The 21,535-nt window shown below is 32.9% G+C and overlaps 1 protein-coding gene across 2 annotated transcripts in view; it reads right to left on the bottom strand.

The window, feature by feature from the left end:
• Window positions 1–4,734: 4,734 nt before the first annotated feature.
• The window catches only part of Sara (Smad anchor for receptor activation), a 38,861-nt gene continuing 22,060 nt past the window's right edge, over window positions 4,735–21,535 (bottom strand). For both annotated transcript variants that reach the window (XM_072531499.1, XM_072531500.1), the window contains exon 13: window positions 4,735–20,484. In XM_072531499.1, the coding sequence (XP_072387600.1) occupies window positions 20,326–20,484 (159 nt within the window). In that variant the 3' untranslated portion in view covers window positions 4,735–20,325. The remainder of the gene's footprint in view (window positions 20,485–21,535) is intronic.

Here is a 21,535-nt window from a genome sequence, read left to right as displayed (position 1 = left end):
GAAAAATTACCTGTCGATAAACGTCAAAACAAAATGACAAATATCCGAATCTTCTTTTTTTATGTAAAACAGAATCTTGTTGGTCTTTTGTTAATTAGATGATGAACTAAAAAATCATATTTAAAATTTACCATCGAATCTATAATAATACTTCCAATTCCAACATGTATCAGAATCTCGTATGGAGGTATATAATATATATATCCTTATATTATAAGGATATGAGATTGGATAGGAAACTATATAAAGAAATAAATGACGAACGTCACAAATGCGACTACAGGCTTAAGATTGGACAAAGATAGCTCCACGACCTAATATAAGATGAATAAATCAGTTAACTTAAGAGCACATATCCTGTATCGTTTATGGTTCAATTTTGGTCTTATATAAGGCTCAAACTGACCATCTATCATTATGACAAACGCAATATATTGTTTCAGATTTATATTATTCTTGGAACAGTTGACACATCATCAGCTATCTTATGTAGGTGGTATATAAAGAAACTAACAAATCTTCATCAATGTTTTTTAAAGAAACAAGAGTATTTTTATGTTTAACCCGTAGTTACTGTTCCAGTTATTTTAAAACCAAGTTGATTTATAGAGTACCAGTTGCTTTCCACCCAGCTTTCTTTTTTTTTTCTTCCAGAAGTGTTCGTGTAGGTACAATAAGGGTAACTTTCTTGTTTCAGAAGTAACTCGTGATTTAGGAGTCACTGCATTAAGTTGCAGTATTTGCACTTGGATACATTCACAGCTTTCTGGGTTGTCAGGCTATTAGAGGGAGACATGTTGGATGGGATAGAGCCACTGTTCTGGTAGCTACTTGATCAGGAATAACTGAGCTTTTTGTTGTTTATTAGTGTTTCACTAAATTTCCTCCCCAGACTCCAAGCTGTTCTACTAGAATGTCTCAAGTCTAAATTTTCAGTTGTATACGTCCATTGTGTTTCCTGTTTTCCTTGTTATCGTCGATCTGCTCTGGTAGATATTCTTTTCTACAACCTCTTGGAATCGCTTTTTTTCACCTTAAATAATAGCTTTTCTAAAGCGATCCCGGTTGCCGACTTCTGATACAATCCACTTTATGGACTTTTCTAAGCATGCAGTGTATTTATTCCAGTTACGTTCATTAAAGCTCCATTGAGATCTTGGCACAGATATAATAATTGATATTTTGAGACCCACTTTCAGAAAGATAGGTCGGTGTTGTGAGTGAGGAATCTTGTTATGGACTTTCCTTGATTAAGGACTGGCTGGAGGCTGATGAGTTGAGCACAGTCATATAAGTTTCCATACAATGACAGGAGATTTTTGTGTTTTATTACATTTGTTTTCAACATGGCGGTGCGGTCATCTACCACAAATTTAGAGTATCTTGAAAGGTTTGCATATTAAGGTAAATGAGCGAAAAAATAAATGAAACAACTGTGTAGTAGTAGAAATATAGGATCTTATTACATTAAATAATTAACGTGTAGTTAGAATGTACAGCAGTATTTAACAAATAACAATGTATATACAATTTCAAAAAAGCTACTCTATAAAGTAAAGCTCTTCAATCTTATTACTAATTTTAGTACAATTGCATTCTTCCATTAGTTGTATAACGAATATGAACAAAATCAAAAGTATAAATACAGTTTGTGGTATGCGCAATGAACAAACTCTACTGATGTAAACTAGGAAGAAAGAGAGAAAAGATTAATGTAGCCAAAATCTACGTTTCAACTAGGAAACTGAGTATTTAAAAAAATATAATATATAATAACGGACTGTAAGCTTTCAGTTAGTATCAATTATGTACAGTTTAATAGACATTTTTACTTAATTTGTAGAAAAATCTACTTCGATCATTCAATAAGCATTAAAATATGTAACCTCAAAGAGAAATGAAGGGAAATCACCATAAGGACAGTAAAAAACAAGTAAAAATCGCAAAACAGCCTTTAAGATTTCGAACGGCATAAATACTTTTAGTCAAATGTGATATATACGAAGAACATTTAGCGATATAATAATTTTTTTGTAATATTGGTGCCTAGCGTATGAATTTCGGAACCTTCTACGAAGAGTCATCAAAGACCTCGAACTTTGGAGATAAGTATATTTTTTACTAGAAGTTCCTTAAATGATCTTGTATGTCTATGAAAATTAAATGCTGTTATATTGGTGTCATAAGTGGGATTATTCGTTTAGAACTAAAGATAGTGATGAAATTTTTAATAATAAGGCATTGGACAAATGTATTCGGGACTGCAAAACATTTACCAACAATCGTTTAGTACATGAGTTACTCGCTTTTCGATATGAACTATTAAAGACTTTGAAAAGGCATTTTCTAAGATTAGTGTGTGATCGGTTGACGATGCTACCAAAACATTTTAGCGTAAAGCAGTTAGCGGGAAGCTAGCGTAAAGTAATTGCGGGAAAAGCTATTGTGAATCAGTTGAGCGAGAAGCGGAACGAGATTCCAGTGGTTTCTTCAAGAACGATTGAAGTGACTCCTCGTGAACAATTGGTAAAAAGAGGGTTATAAATAGTACAATGTAGTTAGTCCCATGTTCCATTGCATGATCTGCAAAAACAAATGGCAGTGGGTTATTTTACAAATGGACTGAGGCCTAAGCAATTCCCAACCAGGAGGCTTCTACGGTAGCAGATATACTGATTAAAGAATCTTCAGCCGTTTTGGTGTTGCCTCAGAAATTCTTAGATAAGATGAATCGAACGATTAGCAAGTACATTTCCAAAAACTTTATCCGAACATCAAAGAGATTGGGAGCAGTACATTCATTTGTTACTGATGGACTGTAAATGAAATTTGTTTCATGTCTGCTCGAAAAAACAGTGCCCTGTGATCTTGAGTTCGGCTGCAAACCTTCGGAGGCAGGCTAAGAATAGGTCAGGATGAGCGACATCCAGGAACTTGCCCGGCAATAAGATGAAAGATTAATATAATTCTCGATCTACGAATCGAGAAGCTTCCGGATATATAATATAAAATAACATCAAGACCTTTCTCCTAACTTTCAAAGATAATGGGAACGTCCATTATGAAATTAAAAACAGTAAATGATGTGATATACCGAATTAAGAGACTGTCAAACAGAAAAATAAAAATTGTCCACATAAATCGTCTTGCATCATATGCTGACTCAAAAATACTGAGGAAGAACCCCAGATTCGGTGTGACAGAAGTAGAAAAAGGTCTATATGACGTGTCCTTAGGTAATTCTGTCGCCAAGACCAAAGTAATCTCCTAAGTATTTACCAAAAAGTTCGTTTGCTTTGACCAGTTGAAAAATCAGCAGCCTACAGTTGGTAAAGTATTTTGTTTAGAAGACGCAATCGATTGTTGTTATACACGATAATCAAGAGATCCTCTGATGAAAAGATCATTCTGTGAAATGATTTTAAGAAGTAGTTGTACAAGCAAATAAAACTTGTAAATAAACAGTGAATATAAATCGAACTGTTGAATTGTCAATCCCGTTATATTGTGGAAAGAGCATAATATATGGATATGTAATTTTTAAACATATGTATAATACTTTTAAAAGCATTACATAACGCTGCTACATTCTTGTAAAGAATGGATTAAAAGAGAAAGAAATAGAATATGAGAAAACTAGATGGTCCATAATAGTACAATTCTTCTTAATTACAATAGAGTGACAACCATGGAAAAAAGAAGAAAAAGAACTCATAAATCTAATATTAGATTACAATACAGAATGAAGACACAGAACGTGATGGATGAGAAGTTTTAAATAATATTTGTAGAACGCGTTGTAATTAAAGAACAAAATGCATTATTTAGGAGAATGTTTTGTAATGAATTCGATTTTTGAACACTTGTACAGTTACATAGGTGTGCTAATTTCACAGCTGTAGTTCATTTCGCCTATTACGTCAAGTGTGATCTCCACGACTTAGTAAATGTGACCAAAATGACCACTTTAGAATCCACAATAATGGTTTTATACTTTTGAATTTCTCCGTATTCATTTAAGTAGAATAATTCGATTAAAAATACATTTTTAAAGGATAATGAAATAGTACGTCCTTTAGAGTCAACACTATTTAAATTTAGAATATATTTAAAATCACAATATAATGTATAAATAAAAATACGTATAGATAAAATATTGGATACGAGTATTAATACCAAATTATGTATCAAATGTGACTAGATGTGCGAAATTTTGCAGGGAGGAATCTTTTCTAAATTATCAATTTTGGATTTGAGTACATAATTACTAGCCTAAAATATATTGCACAACAAAAAAACACTTTTAAGGAAAAATTTATAGATTTAGATTTAGACCATGATCCAAGTGAGTGAAGGCAATTTAGAGACTCCACTAAGCTTAGCTTAAAAGATCTATTACTTGACAATGGCAACCATCTCCCGTCTACTCATATTGGTTATGCAGCCCACATACAAACTTAAGGTTGATCTTCACCCCCAATTAATTTGTTTCTGATCCTAGAGATGGCTCTACTGCGGCATGCTGCAGTGGTAAATTTTTCAACTTAATTGTAGATTTCTACATAACGACTCTGTAATATTTTCAAACCCTAACATAAATTACAGTTTTCTATCGTTATATCTATTGGCTGAGTTGTCAAATTGTGTAGACAGTAATTTTATCAAATACTCTTAACCATTTAATGCTGATAACTTTATTACTAGAAGACCAAGAAAGCAAAGATATCTTTTACAACATCTTTATGTATAATCTTTACTGCTCTGCGGTATCAATCGGAATATAATATACCAAATAAACAAAGTTATGCCTTTGAAAAAATGATTCATTTTCTAAACACTGTTATCGACAAAGAAATTATGTAGGTACTTAGGCGGCGATATCTGTGAATATCGTATTACCATCAAATATTACACTTTTGTTGCTTGTTAAAAATTAAATGATCTGGTATTATTTAATATCTTAGTGGGAATTACATTTATAGTCCTTTTCCATCATATTGATAGCACATTATGTATGCAAATCGTCAACAGGTCAAAAAACCATAGGCGTCACCCTATACTTGTTTTGAAATAAATAAAAAAAAATTAATATTTTAAGATGCCGTCAAGAATTCATTATCTTTTAAAAAATCTTCTGTAAAATAAGTGTCCATTAATCTCACTATACCTTTTTTGTGCGTAAAAAACGTCGGTATATATGCCACACGATTATTGTTAATTATACACGGGTGATTAACGAGAGAATTCAATGTTTCACGAAATAAATTAATGTAAACGGTAATTTAAAGGTGATTATTGTTTTCTATACAAGTTATCGCCTGACACAAAAATAATACCTTCTTTGAACGATTACCTGGAATTACTGATAAGGCTTCACTAATGATAGTTAAGTAGTTTTTATGCCACATTACAGCTTATGCCAATAATATAAATTAGAAATTGTTTGCATCTTCCATTTAGTTTGTAGATGTACATTGTTCATGTTTTACCTACCTACGTTTTTGGTGTCGATATTTTGTTATTTGCATTTAAAAATGACGTCGACAACAGGTTTTATCCCGGTTAAGTGTAGTTTTAAAGGTGCCTTCAGTCTAAGAGAGAAAAATATAATATTAAATGTACACGATGCACTTGTACATCAACGCCCTTTAAGTAATGTTCGTGAAATCGTTAACATGTGTTCAAATATGACAGGGGTTGGAGAAGCAACAATTTATAGATTCCTAAAAGAAAGAAAAGGAGGAACTGTTTCATCTCCCAAGAAGAGTGGAGGGAGTAAACCCTTGGAAATTGAAGAAATACATAAAAACATGATAAGACGCAGCATCCACTAATTTTTTTTAACAAAGAATTTCCAACATTGGACAAAATTAAAACATTAATTAGAGAAAACAAAGAGTTACCAATCATAAGCAACAAGAAATTATGGGGACTATTGAGAGAGATGGGATTTCGTTGGCAAAAGAATAGAAGAAAATCCGTTTTAATTAAAAAAGATTACATTGTATGTTGGAGACGAGATTATCTAAGAACTATTAAAAAGTACCGAGAAGAAGGGAAAACAATTTTTTATTTGGACGAGACTTGGCTAAATGAAGGTCATACTGTACCATATCTATGGGTTGATACAAATGTGAAAAGTTCCCGTCAGGCATTCATCGAAGGTGTATCTACTGGAATAAACAATATTCCCGTTGGAAAAGGACGCAGACTCATAATAACCCATATTGGAAACGAATAAGGTTTTGTCACTGGTGGATTATTAAGTTTTGCCTTAAAATCAACCAAAGATTACCACGAGGAAATGACTGCTGACGTTTTTGAAGAATATTTTGAGCAAATGTTGGATTTAATTCCAAAAAATTCTGTCATAGTCATGGATAATGCTAGTTACCATTAAAGACTAGCAGAAAAATTGCCAACAACGGCATGGAAAAAAGGAGAGATAATCGAATGGTTGGATAAACACGCAATTGAGTACAAGGAGAATTCGACAAAAAAGGAATTATTACCTATTGTAAGGCAACATAAAGCAGCTTATAAAAAATATATAATTGATGAAATGGCATTAAACCGTGATGTAATTATTTTACGTTTACCCCCATACCACTGTGATCTGAATCCGATAGAAAATATATGGTCTCAAGTAAAGGGTGAAGTCGGACGCAACAACAAAACTTTTAAATTAGAAGACTTACAACAATTATTAGAACATTCCTTATCAAAAGTAACTCCAGAAAATTGGAAAATGCTGTTAGTCATGCTCACAAGGAAGAAAATAAAATGTGGAATTTGGATAATATGACTGATGCAATGCTGGAACCGGTAATAATTAACATTGGAGTTGAAGATTCCTTAGATTCTGAAGAAAGCAGTGAATCTGAAATGGAATTTGATTAAAATAATATTCATTTTTTTACAAATCGGCTCCTGTTACGGCCACAAATTATTTTTATATAACCAATAAAATAAACATCTTACATTTCTTGCAAATTCATTAGTACCTGTTAATCTCCCTCACTCCGACACTGGCAACTTTATTTAGGGATTAGTAACCCTCAAAACTATTGTATTCTATTCTGCTTCAACCTTTATACCTGGTGGTCATACTCAATTTAAAATTGTTTTCCTATATACTTCTGTAAACTTGTTGACAAATATCTATTTTTCATTGAGTCACCCGTATCAACAGTTTAGGGATTTGCATATATAACGTGCAATCAATATGATGGAAATGGACTATAAGTAAATGGTCAATCGTTAAAAATGTTATTTAAAACATGCGTCATGTCTTCCTTTTGGTCCGTTTATTACTGGTATCAGGTTTGTTATCTTCCTAATTAGTGTGTCTTCGTCTCTTCTTTGTATGTGTCCACACCATCTCAGTCTTTGTGCATTAATAAATTTTACTATGTCTTCCCCTTCGGTTATATTTCTACTTCTTATTTCATGCTTCATTAGACTATTATATTCTCCTTGTTCTGTCTTTATTCGGCTCTCTATTCTCATAATTTTTCTTTCAATAATTCTTAGTTTTTTTTACATCTTTTTTCGTAAGAAACATTACATCCGTTCCCTATGCTATGACCGGTCTAATTGCTGCTCTATATATTTCTGTCTATGTGGTTTTGCTGGTTTTTTGTCTTTAAGTAGTGGGTGATATTTCCAAAACAGCCCGTTCATATCCCTCTCTGTGAGCGTGTTAGTGTCATGCGCTGGATATATGATTTGGGGTGGTTCATGCGAATTACGATACATTAACTTCAATTGTCAGCGGTATTGCAGTTTAATAGTCAAGCTGATAAGCAGTTTCGACACAAATTGCAGACAGGTCGTCATCAATTAATTTCTTATAAATACTGTAAATTTCTGTTTTAAAGTCAGCTGTAATTTAATTAAATAAAGAGGTGTTACTTTGTTAGTTGTATTTTAAAAAGTACCTTCGGGAGTGACAACCCTTAAGTGGCGCATTCAGTGGATTAGTGGGTGAGTCTCCAGAAGATGCTCGTCATTTTCAAACGTTTATCCCTTACCGAACCAAAATCCAGGGAAAATTGCAGCAGTTTAACCCACGGATTCCAGGCAAATTGGCACATAAACATATTTATGAAGAAAGCCAAAAAGAAACTTAAAGAAGAAAAGAAACTTATACCAACAAGGAATGCATCCAAGCATCATCCTATACCTGTAAGAAATTTCATCTTATTTCTACTTCTAATATCATTTCGCAAGTATCATCCTTTAGAATAAGCGATTCTCTTTCAACAATTTTTGAATCTAACATAGAATCTAGTGAAAATATCAAAACTGATTTAAGATGTTAATAAAGATCTTTCTATCTTACCAGAATACAACGGCAATCCCAATGAACTTTTTTATTGGTGTTATTTCCATGCTTCTAACTCATTTCTGGGATCATATAAATCTCGAAAATTTTCAAAATCATATGATATCATAGAAATTATTTCTATATACGGCTGTAAAGATTGGCCATCAATAAAATCAATTCTTGTCCAAAATTTTGCAGACCAACGTAACGAAAACTCATTAACTAGAGATTTAGTCAATCTTTGTCAAACCCCAAAACAAAAATCATCAATCAATTCCATGAAAAATCATGAGTCTTTTAAATACCATTTCAAATCACATTGAATTACACATGAGGAAGTTAAAAGAAGTAAGGAATCATTTTTCGAACAAGCTCTAACCACATTTTCAGCAGGTCTAAGAGAACCCCTAGGATCAACAATTCGGTCCATGAGACCACCGATTCTCGCTCTCGCCATCCAATATATTCAGGAAAAAAATAATGTTAGATATCTCCAAAAATCTCATAATTATTCCTTATCACCGTCTAACAAACCATCTGCCACTTCAGAAACGCAGAGACACAATTTAACTCATTCACCCGCTCCTACACAATGGCAGTCTGAGGTGATCAAGCCCCAATGCCCACAGCCATTATTTAAGCCCAATCAAATGCCTTTGTAACAACAGCCATTCAACAATAGTCCAAGAGGGACATTTCAACCACCTAGATTCCAACAAAATCAACAAATCACTCAATATGCACAAAATTTTAGGGCTAACCAAGCCAATTTTCATAAACCAGTTTCATCTCAATCATATAAGCCAACACCTATGAGCGTATCCACACGCCAAAACGTTTTTAGTAGACCCCAATCTCAAAGAAACTTCCACTTTCAACAAACAGCCAGCCCCCGATTCACCGTAGAAGAGCTCTTTATCTTTAATATCGAACAACAAGAGGAAAGCAATTACGATGAAGGTATATACAATGACACATACCCAGATTATTCTTACTATGAACAAGAAAGCCAAAAATATGAGAAAGAAGATGTAAATTTTCAAAGATTTCAAAAAGAAAAAGAAGAAATGCAGTAGAATTACTTTACTATGCTGACAAAAGAGAGCTTCCATACATTACAATTGAAAATCCCCCTCTTAAACTTTTTATTGATAAAGGAGCCACTAAATCTTTCCTTAATCCTGATACAGCTAATAAATTCTACAAAAATAATTGTTGAAAATGGCCACTATGAATACCTAAGAATGCCATTCGGACTTAAAAGTGCGCCCTTAACATTCCAGAGAGTAATGTAGAACGTACGAAAAGAACTTACAGGAGAAATATTTCTAGTCTACATGGACGGCATTATTGTATTTTCAACCTCTCTTCAAGAACACATGGTAAAGCTTAAGAAGATTTTTGAGAGATATAGAGAAACAAGATTTAAAATACAAGTTGACAAATGTGAATTCCTGAAGAAAAACTAATGCTTATACTAATGGAAAAATGACCACTAATACGTTATGCAAGGAATACTATTGTTTATAATTACTAAAATAATTAACTAAAAACGTCTAAATGGTTTTTAAAAACTAAATAGGTTTTTTATAGATATATAACTTGTAAGTTGTAAATTTTATGGCATCGTACTTTCAAAACAAAAGTTACAGTATCTACTATAATCTGCCAAAGTGTTGTACAAAGTAATTGATATGGCAACCCTGTTAGTATGACGTTTTGTTTGAAGCGTTTCGAAGGCGAAAGTAATGCTATCTATCGATGATAAATATTACCGATGTTTCAGATGGAGCCACCTGTCTACAACACAATTTGACGGCGGCAGTTCAAGATATAATTCTTGTTTAATCAGATTGTTCATATGTTTAGGAAAAAATATTCAACGTTTTATTGCAAATATTTTCCACTTTTACAGTTTTATATATGTTGTTATTAAAAGGTTGTCCGGTTTCTTACCGGTAGCTTTATTATAAGCCAAAACATATTATTTTTTCCTATTGAAACAAAACTGTACATTCAAAATTTTTCAAAAAATTCATAAGCATTTCTTAGGATTATATCTTTATTCTGTAAGAAAATTAACAAAATTGTATGTTTGGTTTTCCCGCTTTATACTTGGAAAGAGTAGTTTTTTTGAGTTTTTTCGAAAACGAAACCATGAAGTTTGCTCAAAATTTGTCAAAATAATTCTAGTTATCACATAATACTTTCTCAAATTTTTTGAATATGTAGTTTATCTTTTGGGGGGTGCAGATCAACCTTAAAAGCACTCATCGACTCCGACACATAACAGGAACCAAATGATATTTCACTTCCATCTTTACATATTAAGCTGAGTGGACAAAAATTTTAAAAACAGGCTTGTTTAAGTAGGATTGAGCCATAATTTTCTTCTTCTACCAGGAAAACGCTTACATTGAATCTTTCCCTGAATGATGAGATGCAAATGTTCATATTTTTCAGGGTATCTCATAATATAACCGAAGTATTTCAGCTTGCGTCTCTTTATTATATTGACTAGTTGTGTTTTTTGGTTCTAACTCTGTCGACCCAGCTTATCTGTAGTAGTACTCTAGATACCCACATCTGAAAGGCTTCCAAGCATTTAAGCATTGCCTCACGTAGAGTCCAAGCTTCCACTCCATATAGTAGCACTGAAAAGATATAGCAATTTGTTATTCGAACGCGAAGGTCAATACTAAAATCGTGGCTGCAAAGTACGTTCCTCATTTTTGCAAATGTAGCCCGCGCTTGTCTTATTCGGCTTTTAATTTCTATGGTTGGATTCCAGCTCTCATTGACATTGCTGTCGAGATACACGGGTTTCTTTTCCCTTGCTTCCGGTCTTGAGTTCCTTGAATCCAGTTATGCTGGATGCACTTGATGTCACCCGATCTTGTTGGAGAAAGTCCTCGATTACGATTGTAATTCTTTTAACTGCGTCGGTAACAGCATTTTTTCTCCTATCTATTTCATTTGAAACTCTGTCTCTGAGAGATATATTCAACATTGACCTTTCCATTGATCTCTGTATTTTAAATTTATTACTTTCAAAATGTAATTTAAGGGTCATTTGACCTCGATGTGTGGTTAGTTACAAGTACTCTTAAGATGTAAGTATTTACCACAAGTTGTATTTAAGTCAAAATTTTACCTCTACATTAATTTCTAACGTGGAAATACTTATTTCTAGGTTTTCACTGATGATGGTCCGGTAGGACTGAAAACGTTCTGAAAGAAATCCTTTTTGGATAATTGAATAAGCTGTCCATATTAGTCCTATTCTTCTGATTAACTCTGCAGTTTACTTATCTCTTCCTAATTTGATCAAAAACAAAACAAAATTTACATATAAAACATTTTTACAAGACATACCAAAGCTCTTAGTAAAATGACGTAACAAACACACAAAAAATATGTGATTAACTATGTAGTAGACCATTATTTCATTAAGCAAGTACGTAGATTCCTCCCTTATTTTTAAAAGTATGAAAAAAAAACGTTAGTGGATATTAATAGATGTTTATGCGTTTTCCATTCGATGGAAATTTCGTTCAGATACTCCTTATTTAATTGACATTATCTTTAAAATATAAAATGGTGCTTCAGTTGTTTTTCTACGACTATTTCTGGAAATAAATTGGGTTAAAGCGGTTCTAAAAATTATCAATATTATATAACAATTGATTGTGAGATCAAAGATGTTAATAGCAACAGTCTTGTTATTCCTTCTTTATCATTCAATCTACACTTTATTCCAAAAAAACTGTATAAGATACCGAAATACACTAAGTAGCATAGAAATCATAACAGCTAGTTTTGTCGACTACTTTGAGTTATTGTTCTAAAGCTATTTTATTGCGACATTTTAATATAATTTATTATTTTTACTGGGAATTAACCAAAATTTTAGTTTAAAATATGTGTATTTTGACTTTTCGACTTCCATTTCGGAAATCTTTCTCAAAATACCATGAAACTGAATCTCATCTTTTATCATGACCTCCAAGATCTCCTGATTTATCCGCGATTGAAAATGCATGGGACATTATGAGTAGAAGAGTCCTAAATTTACATCCTTCTCCAACAATGGCTGTACTTGGACATAAGCTTCAGATTATCTGGAATAAGACATCCTGAGGCGATATGTAAAAGAAAAATGGTACAGCAACAAATGTTCTTAAAATAGAAAAACTGCAGAAAAAGAATGACACGTTTAATATGTAGGAAAAGGTGCGAGAAATAACTGGACCACATGGTCAAATGCAACTAGTTTACTTGATAAACAAGGAAATATTATAGTCAATGGACAAGAGAAACTCAAGAGGTGGAGGGAATATATTGAGGAACTGTTTGAAGACGAAAGAACAGAAATTCAAATCGAAAATATATCGACTGATCCAATTATAACCTTCGATGAAATGGAAAGAGCTATACAACTAACAAAGAATAGGAAAGCAATCGGTCCAGATGAAATTCCTAGCGAAATAATCAAACTACTCGACGATAAAGGCAAACATTCTCTTCTAAACCTCTTCAATAAAATATATGAAACAGGGCATATACCAACATACTGGCTACTCAACATTTGTAATAAAAAAAAAATAAACCCTTAACAACGTAGCGATCACCCCACTATCAGTCTAATGAGCTATATTGAAAATGCACTTCAGAAACAACCTTGACACCAGACAAGCATTATTCAGTTTGTAGGTTATGGTTCAAAAAATGTAAGGATATAGAACAAGCGGTATATATGTGTTTTATCGACTTTGAAAGGGCCTTGGGCAGGGTCACTCACGACAAACTAATCAGTGTCTTGAAACAGGTGGAATATTGAAACAAAACACGATGGCAGCAGTGAACATACGACGTGGAGTGGGGCAAGGGAAAATTTTCGCTTGATTTATAATTGAGGCCATTCTTTCCGTGTTCTATATTTTCCCCCTAATTTAGAATGTTGAACGTTTTAACATCATCCATGTTCCTGGTCTTCTCATGTTCACTTTGGTATTCCTCGAGGTCTCGAATTTCCTGGTTTCCAGTTTAATATTATTAATGAAGTAAATTACATGCCTCCCTTGTTTTTGAATTATCTCATCCTTTAGGTCTTTATATAGCCTGATATCTCCTCTGTTCGTCTAGATTCTAATTTCATTTCGTTCAAAATCTTTACTTTTTTTCTTCTGTATTCTACAGGATTCAGTGCTTATTCGAAACTGTTTTGTATTTTGTTTCTAATAACAAATCGTCTACAGATCCTATAATTTTTGTGGAGCTCTAGGTAAATAGATTGCTAATAACTGTTTGTTGAGCTCTATATTAATGTTTTCTGTATTTTCCTCCTCTGTTATGACAACAATTACAGAATCGACAGTGTTTCTCAGATCCATCAACAGTTTCTGTTTGCAGTTATATGTAGGGTATAAATGTTAATCTTATTTGAGTTGGTATTCGCTCCGTGCGTGACTGACGCGACACCTACCGCCTTCATCTGACTGTTTTGGACCTACCAATTTTCAGGTTAAACATGTGACATATGTTTGACATTGTTAAATACAGGCGAAATTGACAATTATTAATAATTAACTTTTTAATTATATTTTTTCAAAATAAATGTAGTATTAAAAACTGGGTTTCTCAAAATTCATCATAATATATCTTTTTAACCCCAAACGGAAAAGAAAGGGAAAAATCTAGTACTGACAAATCAAGTTTTTCACGTGAAAGAGCATATAATTAAAAACAGTAATAGTAAAAGGTAACATATAAAAGCTAAAGTCATCAGGCACTCTGCAGTTAGCTTGAAGCCATATAAAATATCATTTAAGGTAAATTATTTAAATATTTCCTATTTCAATTGCATAAAAATGAGGTTATGTGATATTTTCTTTTTCATGTTAATAGCACGAATCCATTTTTTTCTTTTCTCTAATTTATATGTAATCTTTGGGAATCTATGAAAACTGCACTTACTATTTTTGCTATTATTAGCACAATTAAATACGCAACATGTATTTGCACACATACGTAAAAAGATTCCAATTTTGTCATATTTTGCCGCTACGCACACTGGCATCGTTTCAAGGTACCCTACCATGGTCACGCACGGAGCGAATATAGCCCACGTCTATTCTGAAACTAGCCAAATTGTTGGTTTTCGATTCCATTTGGTTTATGCTGTAACGACCTTAAGCTGTCACCCCGTATATTGTTATTTATAATTGATATAATATACCGACACATTTAAGGCAAAACTCCTACACTAGCCATTATTGTTTCATGTTTGTATACCAAAATATTATTAAAATAGGGAAAAATTGCACACAGTCATTCATTCATGTTCATTTTTGATTATCAGCCGTATAGAGGTGTGCTAATGAATAGTTGTTGTCGCCTTGTAACATAATATGTAGTGTTCAGATTAAACATATTTTGAAGATGATGTGTGTCTTATTATTCCGGTCAATGTATCGACAACCCACCATTATAAAGTAAGAGTAAATGAATTGCTATATAACTTTCGGTAAAAACAATTGAACAACTGTTCAAAAGTACATGATTATAAAGATAAATGTTGTCGTTTTCTTAAATAGTCGTAGATAAACAGTTCTAAAACGTGTGGTCATCTCTTAGAGCAAAAATATAAACTGAATGCAATGTGTGATACGGTAATACTGGTTGAGGAAAATAAAACTTAAAATAATTCTTGAAACTTAAAAAAATATCAAATAAATGGAAGCATAGTTTGACAAAATGGTACTTTAGCAGTCATCAATCAGCTACTACACTTTTATCTCGGAAACTGAAAGAGTGGTTGTATAACTCTAGTGGTACTTTAGAAAATGTTCTTTCACTAACAGGATTAGTACTCTCAAAAAACAACGTAAGTGTGCATAATTTGCGTTTATACGGTTTTATTTCGTGCTTTTTTCATGCATCAAGAGTCTAGAGAGGCACGTTATTTTAAATCCGCCTCTTTATATTTACACTGACATTCAAAAAGTCTCATTTGTTAATTTTTTTGTCGAAAAGCACACCGTATCTTCTGTAATATATGTTTTTCCACCAATATAAGACTTTACAATGAAGGAGGAGGACACAAATAAGAAACTGATAATTATAGGAGGAATTATTAAAAAATAGAGGAGGGAACGAATTATTTGGACAGTTCCAGGATCACAAACGAATGAAGTAAATTGATAAGAAAACCAGTTGTAGAATGTGAATAGGTAAGAGGGTCCCCATTTCATATGGTGAAAACGTGCATCTCGCTTTGCCTCTTTTTGAACGAAAAGATGCACCGTGTAAATGTTTCAACAAAATCATAACAAAGGATTATTTGCTTATTTTTATAATCATATAAAGGGTGAGTTTTTAGTGCGATATCGGTAGATAATTCCATTATGGTATAGAATATCCAAAAAACTTATTTAGAAAAAATGTAGGCAATGATATTTTCCATATTTGAAAAATATGTGAAATAATAAGTTTTAATTTTTATACAGTACAGTTTTCGATCGATCTGAATTGGCTTATGGTAACTTTATTTTATATAGCTACGATACTTAACCACTACTAAATACTTATGGAAGCTAGGAATCTAGTAAAATTTATTATGATCGAATCCCTTAGGGAAAGAAATTAAGAGGTAAATATTGAACGACTTGTAGAACATAGTCTTAGTTACTAGAACGAAAAGGCTGGAGCCGTGATAATATGTACTATTCATTTTTATACGGATATTTGTCCATGAAGAACCTTTTTTCCAGAAGAGCCTGATTTTTTCAATGAGTTTTTAACCCCCAATAAAGCAATTCATACAGTCAGTACACGGCATATTTTTGACATTAAATAATCTTTTTCATTGATTGTCTCCCTGATTTATTTAATATTCCTAGTAGTACCACTAGCAGCCATACCCCACCTATATCCTCAAAGATTACGAAACAACCACCATTTTTTCAACATCTTTTGTGGCAACTTTTAAAACTTTTTAATAAAAACCTGATAAGTTATATCGAGCTACTCAACTATAAAAATATTTTACCATAACCTGTCTCTATATCTATTGACTGTTTAAAAAAAACTGAAGTCTAAACACTATAGAAAGTTGTTCAGCAAGAAAAGTACCTCTATCTTTGTCAAAATAACTATAAAAACAACCAAAAGTTTAAACAATTTTTTGGCTTGTATTATTGTAATATAATGTATACAGCGTTTCAGTTAATGTAATATAGTACTCATAAAAACTTTGTAAGGCAATAGAACTTAGTTAGAAGTACATACTAAACATTTTATATTTAATTTATTACGTTCAAAAACTCATAATAAAAATTAAAAATAATTTAAAAAAGGAGTAAAAAGCAGTTTAAAAATAAAATAAATAAATAGAAAAATATCAAAAGTTTAGTTCAGTGTGGTATACTCTGTAAAGTTGTTATTTTTTAATGTTTCCCTAATTATAAGAAGAACTCTGGTTAAAATTACCTTAAATCATACAATAAAAGAATTACTGAAGTCTTGAATTATATTTCTGAATCACTGCAAGAATTAACCCATCAGAACTACCGCTGTTTAAAAACTAAAAGAATATTTTAAAAGCTTGACTTATATGAAAAAAGCTATTAACAGGTTGATTGTCATGTGCACCAATATGATGCACACTATCAAATCTATGAGCTTGTTTGAGAAAATCAATAATCGGTCCTAGTGGCCACATTGTATGTTTATTAAATCGGCTTTTTATTTAAATATTTGATTATCGATATATTATTTTGAGTATCCTATTCTATAGTATTTTTTTGCAATATGCAAGTTGATGCGGTCGGCTCTTGCCAGTGTTGAACTATTTATAGGAATAGCAGTTCTTGTTAGTTGACTGACGGTCCAGCAAGATGGATGACCGAGAAACAGACCCGCGAATAATGACGAGGCGTTGAGTATTACAGAGAGTCATGACTCCGCTAATCCACCTAGAGTAGCAAATACACTGCTCTTGCCCTAAGTAATTTTTTTGAAATCATTATAAGTAGAATATTCAAACAATGAAGATGTAGGTATAAATTCCGATATTACTGAGACTTTACACAATGGAAATCCAATTGATTTTTTTGACCTATTCTTGGAAGATAATGTTATTTCAATGATTGTTCAAAAAACCAATCGCTACACTATTCTCCGAATGTTAAAAGATGTTCTCGAGTGCAACAATGGATTCTCACTAACAATGAAGAAATCCGCATATTTCTTTGATTGGTATTATGGATGGGACTTTACCAAATGCCTTCAATTTCACATTACTGGAAAAAAGATAACTATTTGTTGTAGTATGCTACATTTCTCTGATAATTCAAAAGCACCTGAAGGCGATAAAATATATAAAGTCCAAAACTTAATTGATATGATGACAGTTGCAATTTAAAATATACTGCGGAAAAGAAGCAGTGGACGATACGCCAGTATCAGAGAAAGTGGTTATAGAGTTAATGGCTCCTTATTTACATTTTGGACGTACATTATTTACTGACAATTGGTACTGTCAACGCCACTTAAGTTGGCGAGGCGCACAAACCCAAAATTGAAGTCCGCTTAGGGTGGATTAGGTGATTGTCATCAGTCTCCTCCCAGTAGTCAGGTGCGTAACACAAAAGTGAGGATAACGAAAGGATAAAAAGAGAGGCAAAATGTTCTTTGAAAAATACCGACAGAGTCCAGTTTGCCAGTCCGGGCAAAAAACGAGTAAGGAGATTAATCATAGATTTGCCGGAATACCAAACAAGAGACATTCGCAGAATAATCTACGATTTTTATAAAACAGACAAATGTCGAGTTACGGTAAAAAAATTAAAACAAAAAATTCATGACGATTTGGATATCACAATTTCACAGACATCTCTAAGGCAACTTCTATGCAACATGCAATTTCGTTGGAGGAAAACCGAAAACAACCGAAAATTGCTTATAGAACAAAGTGAAATACGAGCTTTGAGAATAAAATATCTCAGGCAAATCAAACATTTTCGTACTCAAAATAGGACAATTGTGTATGTTGACGAGACTTACTTACACAGCGGTCATACTTCTTCGAAGAACTGGACTGACGAATCAACAAAGGGATTATTTTCTAAAATTTTCGAAAATTAGTTTACGGATTTTAATATCAGATGTCGCTATTTGCGTCTATACGAAGCCATGTTAGAGTTGCTTCCTAAGACAGAAAAGATTTATTTTCACTTTCAAAGCGACTGCGAATGGCCGTCTCTGATGATCCCTATTAGGGTGAAATACATATAAGCGGATACACAGACGCACTGTACGTGAAATCAAATCTTAACTGTCTTTTCCTTGTGTAATAATTATTTGAACTATACCGTTACGCCACTGAAACTACTTATCAGAAATAGTAAACCAATAGGAGAATCATGGGGCGTAAACATAATATATTTCTCAGTGACGTTGTGCGTATTCCGTCGCCAAGTTAACTGGCGTTTGCTGTACACGGGTGTACCACTCGCAAAAAGACTGCTTCAAAAGTCTACTTATTTCGTTGAGACACTACTAGCTAACAGGAAGCAAATACCATCTAAAATAGTAAGAGAAAGTTAAGTTAAAACCAAGTTGTTGCTAGTCAAAACGACTGTGTTATTACAGTTCTTAAACAGAAAGACAAAAGAGATGTTTTGTTATTAACCACTAAACAAATAGATCATGTTACAGAAGTACATACTCGAAGTCGCATAAAATCTAAACCATTGCCATAATAGAATACAATATCGACAAATCTGCTATTGATTTATCTGACCAGATGGCCTCCTTCTATCGCGCTTTAAGAAAATCTGTAAAATGGTATCGAAAAGTTGCATTCGAGATTATTCTAAATAGAGCTGTAGCAAACGCAATGTATCTGTTTAATTCAATGACAACAAACAAAAAAATGAAAATTAAAGAATTTAAAGGAGAGTTGGTGAAAAGTCTTCCTACAAAAAAGACAGCAGAAAGTTCTGAAAATATAAATCGTCACATTTTACAGTAGACAAACAAAAGAGGAAGATGCCAAAATTTCTATAAGGAAGTCGCGAAGAAAGAGGGACGAAAAGAAGCACGACAAACTTCTAAAAAATTATGGACACGTTGCCCGATCTGTACAGGTACATACAATGATTGACTACATCAGCATGCTGTGTACCAGAATTAAGGAGATTATTACTGGAAACTGGGTTATGCATCTCCAAGGACCTCAATGTAATATTTGTATACGATAATATTCCGTATTCATAGTGTTATAAATATATACTGGAACATAATTTGAATTTATTTTGTTATTTTTCATTAAAGATAAATTTCTAGAAGGTCATGTTGTAGTTACGTCGGTGACACTTTATTTATGTCATTTTTTTTTTATCAAATTAACTCTATTCATTTTATATTATCAGTGATTTTTACAGACTGTTGAGAATGACGTTATGACATCATCATAATATTGGAATGATAATAATAGAGCATGAGTGTGTGTCAAAACATAACCAAATAAAGATTTTCTCTCGTTATTCGTAATAAGCGTTAGTTCAGAAGGTATTTTATGCAAATATAGAAATTGCATGAAGGCAAAAATATAACAACAAAGAAATATGCAAACATAACCTCAATTACAAATAACAATTGAGTGTTTTACTAATCATAACCAAGCAGGCAGCCAACTCTTTTTAGGTTTTAAGCAATGTGTGGAAATTTGTTTTAAATATTTTTAACCTCACTTCTTGACTTTATGTTTATGAGATATGTTAACTGTTAAAAATGGAACCACCGCTACAGTTTTTTATTTTTCGATTAAGCTTATATTTTTGTATATCATTTTAATATTGTTTTGACACTATGTAAAACTAAATCATTAATGCCAAGAGGTACTTTTCTTGTTAATTATATACTTAAGTATATCTATTTCAATTATGCAGATTATAATACATTGGGAGATACTTTTATTGTCTATTATAATCTCAAACGTTTAGAATTCGAAAGATCAGTTCTAAGATTATCGCCGTTTCGCCCAGATTGCTCGACGTTATCCTGTGTAGAATCGGTATGAGCTCGTTGTCGAGGCTTTTCATGTAAATGGGCGGTAGTTTCGTATTGTTACTTCCGGCAGAATAAGAAACCTAAAGAAAATTTTATAATGAGTAACATGAAACGTACCAATTAAAATAAAATTATACAAATGAATTAAGATACTAGAACAACGAAAACTATGCAAAACGTAATTGCAGCATTGGACTTTTTGCATTACAATTTGCAGGCAAACACTAAAATTCCCGTCGTACATATGATGCCGTATTATACAGGGTCTAAGTTCTTTCTTCTTCTTCTTTTGGCATCATAACTTTGCTAGTCTTTGCCTGTCTGACTATGTCTTTCCATTCAGATCTCTCTTGGGTCTTCTCCTCCATTGTCTTATATTCATGGTTTTCAGGTCTTTATCAGCCTCTTCCATCGGTGCATATACACTAACCATTGTCACGTTATGCAGTTTACCTTTCGAGTCTTATGGTGCAAATTCTATCTGATATTGGTGTAAATCCGATAATGGCTTTTCGCAGTCTTTTGGGTGAGAACTTATTTTTACGAATTTCTCCCTGGCTCTGCCATCTGATTTCCTGCAGTGCCAATATTTCAACCCCGTGTTTTTCAATTTCTTCTGCCATACTTATCATAGCTCCTGTCTTTAAGAGGGTTCGCACATTCCAGGTTTCACATTTTAAAACCATAATCATGTCCATTTTTTTTGCTGAGTTCGTCGTTGGGAGATCCGTCCGTTTGTTTAATTAGGCATTGTATTCGCTACAATTGAGCTTTACAGGAAAGGATTGTTAGCCCTTCACTCAACCCCCTATTCATCGAAGGACCAAGGCTCCCTTCTTCGTCAGCCCTGACCCCACCTTCCATTGGGGTTGGTTACCCAATCTCCAGTAAGGTTGCTCAGGTTACCGGTGTGTAACATCTTGGAGGTGAAGATAGGAATTGAGTGGGAGAGGCTGAGTGATGCTAACAGGATACGGCATTATGTATTGCGCTTCACTACCCCTTTGCACACATCAGAGTCTAAGTTACTTAGACTATAAGAGGTATTACTTCTGCTTTGAGCAGCAAATCAACACTGAGTGTTAACGTCTGTCATCTGACAATTCTACTAGAAGGAACGATATTTTTGAC

This window comes from Diabrotica undecimpunctata, chromosome 5 (genome assembly GCF_040954645.1).
Source record: "Diabrotica undecimpunctata isolate CICGRU chromosome 5, icDiaUnde3, whole genome shotgun sequence".
NCBI lineage: Eukaryota > Metazoa > Arthropoda > Insecta > Coleoptera > Chrysomelidae > Diabrotica > Diabrotica undecimpunctata.
Note: the sequence above shows the minus strand (reverse complement) of the source record. Positions and strands in the feature narration are given on the sequence as shown.